This window comes from Micropterus dolomieu, linkage group LG14 (genome assembly GCF_021292245.1).
Source record: "Micropterus dolomieu isolate WLL.071019.BEF.003 ecotype Adirondacks linkage group LG14, ASM2129224v1, whole genome shotgun sequence".
NCBI lineage: Eukaryota > Metazoa > Chordata > Actinopteri > Centrarchiformes > Centrarchidae > Micropterus > Micropterus dolomieu.
In genome coordinates, this window is record NC_060163.1 from 16002332 (window position 1) to 16015739 (window position 13408).

The window sequence follows — 13408 nt, forward strand, 5'->3', positions numbered from 1 at the left end:
TGATTTTGAAGCATTTTATACACATAGCTATTATTTACATTTACACTGCTTACACTCATCTCTGCCTCCATCTATTTCAATGTGAAAATAAGTTTATGTCAACATATTAATGTCAGTCTGAGATAAGAAAACATCATGAAATAAGCCTTGTTTTAGCATTGCTTCTTTATTCACATTATCACATTATACAAAACATAACAGGAAACTCAAACCTCTTAACTGAATAATAGTTAACTGAAAAGAAGTATATAGTATATCAAAATATACTGTTTGTAAACAGCTTGAAAATTGCTTTGTTTTGATATTATATGACGTGTTGAAAGCAAAAATTGAAGCATTACATTCTTGGTGCTGTAGTTGCTGTGTTTGAACTGCAGGAGGCAATGTGCAATTACATTTAACACAGAGCTCTTCCAACAACAAAGGGGGAACTCATGTACATATTCACCCTCAGAAAAGACATCTACAGAACCAATACAATTAAAGGAAAAACATGAAATAGTTCATTCAATTGAAAGTCTGTTGGAATATTTGTAAAATGCATCACTGATAATCCCATTTTTTTTTGAATTGTTTGTGTTTTTAACCATGCATTTACCTCACGTTAATCCATAATATTTTCATCTGGATAGTTACTGCCTTTTAATCCTTTCTTGCCTTTACGAAAAACACCCCAGTCACATCATCTACCCCCACTCTCATGTCCTGAGGCAGTGTGTAAACCTCCAGCCTGATCAGGGTGTAGCCATTCTCCTTCAAACTATCACAGACCTGGGCCTCATTCAGTGGGACCACAGGGATCTTCACCCCAGGCCCCCCAAAATAGTAACTCTCTCCCAGGGCTCCAATGAGCAGGAGGTGGCCACCAGGCCGCAGGAGTCTCCCAATGTGGCCCAAAGCCCTGGTAAAGGCAGCCAGGTCAGGGCTGACACTCTCCAGGCAGAAGCAAGACACAAGACAGTCGGCCCCTGCTGAGGGAAGGGCATCATGGGCCAGAGGCTGAGGGCAGTGCACGTCAATGGGGAGGATGTCTGTGATGGCTTGACGTAGCTTTGCAGCTTTCTCTGTCCATGCTGAGGGCCTAGTAGAGACAATATCAGTGAGACAACAAATTACATAAATACAGCTTTGTACATGCAGAACATTAATCTACACACGCGCGCCATTTTCAATACAGTTCACATTGTGCTTGACACAGAAGCACACTCCAATGCATGACAGTGTTGAAGGATTAATTAGCTATGCAGGATGGAAATGGCAGTCTGTTGGTCAGTCGGTCCACCACATTGGTCCAGATTGAAATATCGCAACAACTATTGAATGAATTGCTATGAACTTTTGTACAGACGTTTGTGGTTCTCAGAGGATAAATCCAAATAACTTTGTTGATCGACTGACTTTTCCTTCAGTGACACCGGCAGTTCAAAGCTAGTGAATTGGTACGAAATTTACTGCAGGCCTTCATGGTTCCCAAATCATCATGTGTCCTACTGACTTTGGTGCCAAAATGAAGTTAGCAGGTGGTTTTATGTGAACTTTCTTAACAACTACTAGATGGAAAGCCATAACATTTGGTACAGACATTCATGTCCCCCCTCAAGATGAACTGTAATCACTTTGGTGATTCCCTGACTTCATCCATCATGAGTTACATTTGTCTAATACTTTAGTTGATGAACAAATACCTGCAAAACGAATGCCATTCTCATAAGCCTCAACTGTAGTTTTGTATTGAATACTAATTAGCAAATGTAACTAAGATCGCGTTACATCTGCCTCTGGGACATGATCTGCCATGCACTCTACCTCTAATTTAGTGCCTCTCTAACCTGCTGCCACTTCCTCGCTCTCTCCATCTCTCTTCCTGTGTGTGTGTGTGTGTGTGTGTGTGTGTGTGTGTGTGTGTGTAGGTGGGTGATTGCTTGCTGGTGCGCCAAAGTCAGAGCATAGCCACAGCAGCTGCATCTCATCTCTGTAATCAAGCCTCCACAAATACTCAGCCCTACCACTTCCACTCTGTCAGGTTGTAGATTCTACTACTAGTTAGTGTTGCTACACGGCAAACTAATTAATTACCAGTTTTGCTATTCTGCATTTCGTACTTGTTGGCTGCTCTCTAGAACTCATCCTGCTCGCCGCTTCCCTTGTAGTCCAGCCTGTTCTGACTCCAGCCCCTGTTTCCTGCTTCTCCTCTGGTCAAGCTCTGCTGTTCTACCCTGTAACCCTGCATTACTCTGTCTACTTGGATCGTACTCTGGACCTGCTTCCTCTGTCCATAACTGCCCCTGCCCTAGCTTATGCTTCCCCTAACCTGCTGCTCCTCTGCCTCATGCTTTCATATATATCTTTTTACATGATTCCTCTGTCCTCGTATTGTCTGCGACTGTGTTCACCTGTTCGGCAGCCCCATGTAACAAACATTGTACTTGCTTAATGTCAGAATGCTACACCTAGTTTGGTTTGTGAATATGTCTTTGTATGCCTTCTTATCAAACTGACTTTCCATAACCAGGCACTTATGTTATTGTTACATTAGGCACAGTACAATAATTACTCTTTGCTCAATGAGAGGGCCAGAATAAAACATGAGATCTTAGGACCTTTTAGAAGATGACTGATCAATTGTTGGGACAGTGAAACCAATTTTGAGGGAGAAATGGTGACATATTTCTTTCTCTAGAACATACTGAATTTACAAATATAAATAATTTCCTGATGTTAATGCTTGTATAACACCCATCATAATTCATTAATTCTCAGGGATTAATATTTCAACATATCTCAAGTCTTTAAACAGAGTTTACAAGGACCTGGTCATACCGTCGTCCCTCCAGCTTGCAGACATGCTGCAGGTAGGGTGTCCAGTCCAGGCTGCAGCCTCCCTCATCTTGAAGCCAGTGCCTCAGCTCCTGCCTGTTGACCTCCAAGAAGTCTGTGAGGAGCACCTTGCTGAAAACCTCACAGCCACTCAGCACCTGGTATAAGGTGGGACCCGAACCTATGTCCACCAGCAGCTCACCACTCACATCACCTGGAAAGGTAGAGGAAGAAGTGAGACTTACAAAGAGCTAATTGAGACAGCTCAAAATACCTTGCTCTTTCTCAAATATCTCCATATCAGACACAATAATAGATTCAGAATATCAATTAAATAAAACTTATCAACAATAAATGATGAATTAAATCAGATCCACATCAGAAAAAGATGATGAGATGAGACCAGAGAAGAAACAAAGTGTTTGTCTCCAATAACCAGCATCTGGAACATTTGCCTGTTGCAGAAGTCGAAGTATTGATTAAGAATTAAACACAATATTATTATTGAAACCAACGAACTCTTTAAAAATATAGCCGTTAAATAGTAGTCGTAGTAGATTATGACACTGTGTGTTTAATTTTTATAGCTTTTTATTGAGCATGGAGTGTTTTGGACAGAAGTTTCCACGATCCATCACCCTGTCTCCTTACCTTCATTGAAAGCTCTATGCAGACATGCCAGTTTCCACGGCACAATGCTGTCCTTTCTTTCAAAATCAGCCCGTGGTGGAGTGTAGTTATACTGCAGATATGCTGCAGGATCAAATCTCTGGTAGCAGGCTGCCATGTCTGCTACTCCATTCACTTTTCCCTTTTCTTCCATCCTTTTCTTTCTCTAAAGACCCTACCTAACACCTCTGTTTTGTCAGCCTTCAGGTGCACTGCTACCCCATCAGCTGCCTTTATATACCTGTGTATGTGGGTGTGTCTGTGTCAATATGTGTGTTTCTATGCTTTGGACTACTCGAGTTTCATGAGCAGAGATAGCAATCCTGTTTTTGCGTGCGTGTTGCTGCCTGATAGCATTTGTTCTGTTCACTTTCCCTGCCCTGAGGCACTGATACCATCAGATCAGGGGGCTTCCTCCAACACTAGACCCACTAATGGACTCCTCACATGGCTTTCAGGTCTTCCACCCACCTCTCAGAGGCCCTCCATATCTCCACAATCATTCCACAGGGCCTTTTACACACAAACAGTAGACAAGGTTTGTCTCAGGCAACCCTGTTTAAAAGGCACAAGTAGGTCTATCTTCGAGACAAACAGGCTTGTCTCTGTCTGCAATTTCACTTTGGTGATGTTATGCTGAAAAAAATAAATCTGAGAGGATATAAATGTTGGATAATTAAATCTATGAAGTTGAAGTTCGTATCTTTACATGAATATATCTAGTTTTGAAGTTAATCAGCACTTTTTTCAAAACCCAAAGCATTTTTCCTCTATCAGATGTATTTATGTAAGCCCAACCAGTCTTTTTAGGTACTCCCACACAACGAACAATGATCTTGATGTATTTACTCCACGGGTCGAGCCACGGGTTCCAGAATATTTCCTCCATTGTTTTTCCCAACTTGCAATTTAAAAAAGACCAAAGATGGTCTGGCTAAACCAGCTAAACCACAGAATTTGAATATCAGTGACTGGCTGTTTCTTTGGGCATTGCACATGGGATTCGTATTTAATTTATCTTCTAACATTTTTATGTGGACAAACTTGTAGCTTTTTGCTACTGATGATTCAACTCAAGAGAGTTAAACGCCCATCCACGTGTTCAAAACCCTAACCCTTTGGTGACCACATGACCTTTCTGCCACCCTCAGTCCAAAATAGACAAACCCTATTTCCCCACTACTTGCACTCCCCTGACAAATAACAGTAGTGGCCCACACACATTTTACCAAAGTGAATAATTAACTATTTGAATTGATATTTTTAGTATAATATAAGTTATACTCAGTTGCTAACTAGAAAATGTGAGTAAATGTAATTTGGAAATGAAAAAATAAGTGGGTTACAAATAAAAATAGACATTAAAGTAAAACTTAACTTAAAACTTAAAAACTCTATAGTAGAAAAAATTACTTAAGAAATGCTAAAATTAAGGTGACTTTACTTGCAAATGTATTCTTGCTTGATCTACGTAATAATCAGAGTAGTAGATCAAGCAGGATATTTTTATCAGTGTAGTATTGACTGGTAGTGAGATGGGGAATGGTGAAGGCAAGGGAAAGGAAAAGTCTCCCATGTTGACAGGCAATATTGGATTATTGCAAAATCAGAGATTGTCATAAGATGCAGAAAGAAGCTGTTATCAATCTGAGCAATAAATTTCAAACTATCAAAGGTTCCTTTAAGTCCATTAAAAAAGGAGCCAGATGACAGCCAAGAAAAAATATGAGGAATGATAGATTTTTCTAAGAAGCTCATGTGAAATATTAAAAATCAGTCTTTCAATTTAACTAGGCTTTTATCTGGCCATGCAAAGTAGACCCCAGAATGAGGAAGGGCTTATACAGTATCCAACTCAGTCAGTTTTCGAATATCAAAAATATCTCTCTTGTAAAGAAATAAACCAGTTTTAAAGGGCTTTATAGTTTTATTGAATTAAATTACAGAACCTTATAAATAATAAAGACTTCTGCTGTTTGTACACAGGTGGTTTACATTTAAGATGCATGTCAAACTTGATAGTGTTACATCTGTTCCACTACATTACTAATTTTATATTAAATTTTCATGCTCTTATCTTTTTTTTGTATTATTCTTTACACTTGTTAAAGCACTTTGTAACTTGTTTTTGAAAAGTGCTCTACAAATAAGGATTATTATTATTATTATTATTATTATTACATGAATTTAGTGTTTGTGCAGACTAAGAATGTCTCAATCAACAAACTCCTCACATCACTGTTCAGAATTATGGTCATTTTATGCCATGGGATGGGACAAATCTTATTGCTCCTGTAAAATGGGTTGCTATATTTTGAAACCACTAGCCAAAGTGGCCAGCTAACAAAACACTGAGCTTTATCCCCTGATTGAATTAATTTCCCATCTAGTCCCTGTGTATCCCAAGGCAGCAGCTGAACCAATGTGGAACATAGCCATGTAATGATCAAACGTCTTCTCCGCAGGAGTCTCTTAACACCTCGCTCATCCCTGGCAGCTGAACCAGAATACCAAATACACACACACGCTGACCCTCATCAGACATCCAAATATTACAGTGTCCAAAGCAGACAAGGTATTTGAGCTGGAATTCTGCCATGCAGGTGATAGTTAAAATTAGGATATTTGAAGATTAAAATGAGAGTCAGACTCAGTAAAACGGGTCGAGAGTTTTATTTTCCAGGAAAATGTTACAAAATTCCCTTTGGCATTACTTCTGAGTCTGCAAACATTCAGTATTCATGGTTTTTGGACAGTAGTGTTATCATAAAAGCTGAAAAATTTAGCATTTGCAAATACAACTCCAGGAAGAAATTAAATATCTTACACTTAGAAATATAAGTATGTAATTTATTTTTATTTTTAATATATTTAGAGTACATCAATCACCTTTTTTAAGAAACACTTTAATTTAAACAAATCAATAAACAAAAGTGAATCAATTACAATTCATGTTTTCATGGCAGATTTCGATTTTAACCTCTGTCTTCTCTACAAGGCTTCACATTTCTAATCAACAGCAGTAGTATTTTCTACTGTGGAAACTATTTTGACACAAATTTAATGAAAACACAACTGCCATAACAATGAAACTGCCTGAAAGGACCAACAACACAAGCCTTAGTGAGCACCAATCTAAAAAGCTTTTCATGTTAATGATTAAATCCCTCTGCCACAGTTAATGTTCTGAAAATAAAACCGCATAAAAGGTACAACACTGATTATTATTCATCATACTTTTAGCCAAGAAATCAAATACAATTTTAACATTACAAACATAAACAATCAAAATGAATTATGCTGGAAATAAAATAGGCATGCAACAAAAATACAACTTTGTGCTTCTTTTGCATTTGTTGCACATTTAGTAAGTTTTCCAACAAAAGATACTTTGTTATCTTCACCACAGTCTTCCTCTCACTTGTATCTAACATAGTGGTCTTCCTCCTCAATATGAGCTAGGCCTCGTTACACCTTCAGCCCAATGGCAGAGGTGTTGGAGATATGCGGATGGGGTTGTCTGATTGACAGTGTTTTGGGATGTGGGTAATTCTTGCCAATGGCCCCTGAGAGGAATCGCAGGAAGAGTCTCCTGGCCTCCCAGTATTTCGCTGGGCACTCTGCCTTCATCACTGTCGACCTGTAAGAGGATCACAAACCTCTGTCTTAGGAAGTTGGTTAAGTGTCATCACAAACAGGATTGCCCATAGGCTATCATCACATTTAAACCCTTCCTTCTTTTTATAATATTATTCCGTGTGAGTGACATTGTCACTAACCTGTGGTGATGTGGTACGATGGTGAGGCTGTGCCAGTGAGCCATGTAGCTCTGTCCCCTCTGCCAGTCCTCCTCCAGGACGCTACAGTCCAGCTCAGCTGTAACTGCACCTCCCACACTGCACATCCCTGCTGCCTCCACCAACCAATCCTGTCTGGACCGGATCAGTCTGGAGGAGAAGTCTGAAAATTCTCACATTAAATGTACAGAGAGGTGCTCCCACACTGTGTATTGCTTCTATAATTGAGGACATAGCAACATTTGAAGTTCTTATCACGTCTTTGCCAGACACCCATACTTTTAATTAAAATCTTTGCTGCATGTTATTTTTGTGACTAACAGGCTTATTCAAAAATAACTGAGAAGAGAAAAATATGGGCTGTATAGCTGGAAGGTGCTATATTATATGTTGTAACATATCACTGTCCAGTTAAATTTTAATGTTACAACAGTCATTTTGAAATTACCATGCTCATGAGTAAATCAGTCCATGGTCAATTAAATTTTCTTCTATCCTAACTTGCCATAATTTTCTTCTTTTTGACAGTTTTCCTCCTGTGTACTTGTGTTTTGTGCTTCTCCCTTTCTGTCCAACAGATCTTCTGTGAAATTTGTTCCATTTGCACCTGATGATTTAGTCTGGATGCTACAAATGAAAGATGAGAACTATTAAAATGATTCAGAAATGTCTTAATGGATAGTAAAACAGCAAGGCAACTTACTTTTTCTCTTTATATTGCAAATTTTCTGTTTCCTTCTAGCAATCTTATCCTTTGTAGTTCGTCTTAGTCAAAACTTTTCACACAGAAAAATGTTTATCTTCAATGGAGACAGTAGGCTACAGCTCCTCTGATCTTTTCTGCTCTTCTAACTGGTCATTTTGACTATGTGGGTGGAGCATTATGGGGGTTACATTGTTAGAGTTATTTTAGAATGGCTCTAGCTACCACCTAGACATGCTGATATTTGAAACAATCCCCATGCTGCCACTTTGACCACAGAGATAATGAGAATGAGGCACAATGAATCAAGCACTCAACACAACATAACCCAATTACTGTATTATCACATAAAGTACCCTAAATAACCCTCAAATTCTAGTTTTCTCATTTAGAAACCTATATGACAACAATACTAAAAGTCTGCAGCCATTCTAGTGGCTTTGTTAAACTGTACTTAGGCACAGTATAGATGCTTGGAGCTAAATGTTAGCATCAGCAGGCTAATATGCTTACAGTTACAATGCTAACACACTGATGTTAAGCAGGTACAATGTTTATGTTCAAGTTAGTTTAGCGTGTAAGCATGCTAGCATTTGCTGAGGATGACAGGAATGTCATCAGTCATAAACCAAAGTATTGGACAAAGTGTAATTTTGGCCTGATGGTGGCGCTATATGAAAAATCAGTAGGTTTAAGTTAACAATTCATTCTGATGGGGACACGCCGGCCCTACCAAATTTCATGACAACCCATGCAATAGTTGTTGAGATATTTCAGTCTGGACAAAGTGGTGGAACAACTGACCACCAGATTACCATTGTCATCCCTAACATGAGTCTAGCAGGGCTAAAAATATTAAAATGAATACACTATAATGATCTGTTACTATTTCAGCTGTCATCTGTGAATGCTGTAATCATTTTGTTCATGACCAATTCAAAAGGATCAAAATGACCAGAAGTGCAATAAGTTAAAAGTTTGTGCAGATAGACACACACACACACACACATACACACACACACACACACACACACATACATATAGTTAGTGGATTAGTAGAGCCAGGAGTAAGGTATGGGTCAGTTTCTTCCCCTGAGCTTGATGGACAGATAAAAGAGCGAAGAGGAGCAGAAACACAACAGAACTGATAAAGGACAAAAGCAGACAACAGAGAAAAGAACAGGACAGACATAATAGAATAATACACATTTAGCCAGAGCTACAGGAGCCAATTTAGGTATGGTCCTAGGGGCAGTGGGACTCCGACAGTGTCAGTCAACTCTGCTCTGAGTTACTTTTCATTTTGTCACAGCAGGATCCTGCAGGTACAGAAAACCTCTATCACCTTGTGCTTTTTTAACCACATGGTGCAAATGAAAGTCGCACAGGTTAATGAAATAACTAAGTAGAAAAGTTGGTTCCCATAAACCCATGTGTTTCTAATAATTTCAGATTAACAAACTGACAATAATTACAAATGAAGAGTGAAGACTGTGGTGGCCCTGTATTTTGCCACATCCTGTAATGTAGTTAATTGTGAAAAAGCAATGTAAAATTTGAGAGTATTCTTATGTACAGGGTCTGGATTTTTATGTGAAGACCCTGGGCATCTGTCTGAAAATGAATTGATAACTGGACACTTGCCTTTTTCTTGCCTCTCTTTGTGTTTCTTTTTTTAACTGCTACTTGCTGACCAGCAAGTTATCATTATTTGATTACTGCCTCCATTAAATGCTGGTTTTCTCTTTAACACGTTCCTGAGAAAGATCTTGTAGAAATGTTGCCTTGAAAAGAGAGTTGAACTGTTTATTTGGAGTCTAGTAGTGTGCTTTCTCCTTGGTGCCCTGCAGTTATACAATTTTTTTTATCTTGCACCTGAATATTTTTGCCTGGACCTGCGCACAATTGGTCTCTTAAAGCTGGGGTAGACAACACTGGAGAAACTAGCAAAAGACAGCTATATTTTAAAGTATTCATCTGAAAAAATCCCAGGCCTCCCTCCAAAGCCACTCCCCCAAAACAAAATTTCATGCACAGAGTGCATGGGCAGAGGCACAGGCAGGCAGGTAGGTTGTGGTAGGTGGGCAGGCAGGCAGGCCAGTCAGAATTAAATGATTGGCCGTGCTTATTACAGTCCTCTGACTGTGTCAGAGCATTTGATTTATTGATTGCTGTTGGGATATTGTGGTGTATAACATATGTGCATTTGATGTATAACAGTTTAACATAGCACTGTAGCAGCTGGATAGAGGATTAGTGACCTTTTAAGGGGAGAGCAGAGGTCAGTGGTTATGTGGAGACTCAGACCCTTATATGGTGTCTAACAGATGCCTACACATATCCTATAGAACTGTGCCCTTATATGGATTGGTGCCTTAGTTTGCAGACTCAGACCCTTATATGGTGTCTAACAGATGCCTAAACATGTCCTATATAAGCTATGTTTGATGTACAGAGAGACAGAGTGGTCATCGGGCTGGGTCACTCTCCAAGCTGCTACAGAGCTTGTAATTGATGCTGAACTCCTTGATGTAATAAACTTTTATGATCAAGAACAGTGTCAAGCGGATTTCTTCTCAACACATCATCGCAGCATTATTGTTCGGACACCACAATATAAAGATAACAGCCATCATCTAGTCTGTCCTCTGTACATCCATCACTATCTGGTTTGGATCTGACACCAAAAAGGACAGGGACAGACTACGGACAGTCAGGACTGCAGAAAAAATCATCGGTGCCATCCTGCCCTCCATTCAGGACTTTCCTTACATTTTCAGAGTCAGGAAGCAGGCAGGAAACATCAGAGCAGATCCATCTCACCCCGGAACATTTCAGTTCCATTTCCCAAAATGACCTCACTGATGTGGTGGCCGGTATGAAATCCTCCTCAAGCCCTGTAGATATTTGACCCACTGCCTTACTCAAAAATGTGATTGGGACTGTTTGGGTCATGTTTGGTCTCTATCATTAACAGTTCCCTCAGCTCCGGTTTTGTTCCACTTTATTTCAAACATGTAATAATTCAACCTCTCCAAAAAAAAACAATCTAGATCCATCCTGTCCAAAAATTACAGGCCTATTTCCAAGCTGCCATTCATCTCATACTAGAGAAAGTTGTTGCCAATCAGCTCACTGACACTCTCACTACCCACAATATACTTGACAAGTTCCAATCTGGTTTCCGTCACAATTATTCCACAGAAACAGCAATTCTTAGGATCTCAAATGACATAGTGATGTCTTCTGATGCAGGAAAGTGCTCTGTTTTGGTGCTGCTCGATCTTAGTGCAGCATTCAATACAATCAACCACAATATCCTGATTGATAGGCTTAGGAAGTGGGTGGGTATCTCTGGGAGTGCTTTGGACTGATTTTCCTCCTACCTTCCTCCTACCTTTCCTCCTGCTTCTCTGTGTCACTGGGAACTCACATGTCCAAAACTGCTGCTCTATCCTGTGGTGTGCCACAGGGTTCGGTCTTGGGCCCGATTTTATTTATATTGTATATGCTCCCCTTAGGCAATATTATTAGTAATTTCAAGGGCATTTCTTATCACTGTTACGCTGATGACATCCAGCTGTATGTCTCTTTTGGGTCACATGAGTATGACAAACTGACCACACTATGCAACTGCCTCACTGCCATTAAAAGTTGGATGGCTAAAAACTTCTTAGAACTGAACACAGACAAGACTGAAGTCCTTATTGTTGCACCCAATAGCATAGCTCCCTCGATCACTCAGCATATTGGATCACTTTCATCAGCAGTAAAATCAAATCTTAGAAATCTGGGTGTAATGTTTGACGCATCAATGCACTTTGATCGACATGTTAAAACTCTGACCAGGTTGTGTTTGTTTCATTTAAGAAACATTGCCAAGCTCAAATCTGTTGTCTCAAAACCAGAATTTGAGATAATAATCTATGCTTTTATTTCTTCCCACTTAGATTATTGCAACTCCCTTTTTACATCTCTTAGCAAGTCGTCCTTGGACCGTTTGAAAATGGTCCAAAATGCTGCTACAAGGCTGTTGACCAGGTCCAGCTGGAGAACTCATATTACTCCCATTCTGTCCTCTTTACATTGGCTCCCTGTTAAATTTAGGATTTAATTCAAAGTGCTTGTTTTAACATACAGAGCGCTGCATGATCAGGCACCCGGGTACATCTCAGACATGCCGCACCCGTATATTACCACTACCCCATACACATCTAAAAACTAGAGGTGACCGTGCTTTCCAAGTGGTTGCACCAACACTGTGGAATACCTCAGACCTACGCTCTGAGGTCTCAGTCAAAGCATTCAAAAATCAGCTGAAGACTTTTTTATTTAAACAGGCCTTTGTCTCCCTGTAAACTTTTAACTGTGAATAGTCATGTTCTCTTTCAAATACAAAATGCCTTAATTTTGATTATTTATGCGCCTGTTAACATTCACAAATACAATGATTATGTTGATTGATGCCTTTATAATGTTTGATGCTTATATATGACTGTCTGGTTGCTCCACTGTTTTATTGTTGCTTTTGTTATTATTATTATTATCGTTATTATTTTTGTAAAGCACTTTGTGACTTGCTCTGTGAAAGGTGCTATATTAAATAAATTTTACTTACTTACTTACACTGTACGCCAAAACCAACAGACTCAAGAACAGTTTCTTCCCACAAGCCATCACTCAGATGAACAGCTGACTCTGACTCACAATGTCAGGAACCATTTCTGTACAATAACCCAGTTACTCTGCCACCTATTTACTGGCTACCACTTACTATATATTCATCATTTTCTATTTCAGAGCTGTTATTACTGTTCATATTCATATTGTATATTGTATATACTGTATACCAAATCCGCCTACCTCATGTACATAACACCACACAATACTTATTTATTCCAGCGTTCTTTGCACTCATCACACTATGTACATGTATGCTTGTATGTGTACGTGCACCTGTATATCACATCCACCTCCGACATGTACATAATAATAAAAATGGTAATAATATTTTTTATCCTGCATCCTTTGCACTCTGTTCATTGCACTACTGCACTGTTGTCTCTGTCTGTTGTTATTCATGTTCATGTTCACTGTAGCCTGTGTTTGATTATTATTGCCTTATTGTATTATTGTATAAGTAAGCACATCTTGAGCATTGTCCGGAGTCAAATTCCTCATATGTGTACACTTACCTGGCAATAAAGCTGATTCTGATTCTGATAATTTCAACAAATATAAGAAAAATGCTTTTGAAATAAATTGCCTAGCCTAGCTTTAATCTAAAGTCAACATGCTAAATACAATACCTCAGTGCTTTTTATATTCTGCAAACATATATACATTTCACCTCACTGCAAAACTCAATCTAACCTCTTTTCTGGACTTTTATAGAAAGATACAGTAAAGGAAAAAGTAGCAT

The 13408-nt window shown here is 39.1% G+C and overlaps 1 protein-coding gene across 1 annotated transcript; it reads right to left on the reverse strand.

Moving 5' to 3' along the window:
* Positions 1-138: 138 nt before the first annotated feature.
* LOC123983232 (phenylethanolamine N-methyltransferase) lies at positions 139-3656 on the reverse strand. Its single transcript, XM_046069406.1, has 3 exons — positions 3469-3656; positions 2821-3031; positions 139-1081 (listed from the first exon to the last, which is right to left on the reverse strand). The coding sequence occupies exons 1-3, from the start codon at positions 3638-3640 to the stop codon at positions 643-645; spliced, it is 822 nt and encodes a 273-aa protein (XP_045925362.1). The 5' UTR covers positions 3641-3656; the 3' UTR covers positions 139-642.
* Between the last annotated feature and the right edge of the window lie 9752 nt (positions 3657-13408).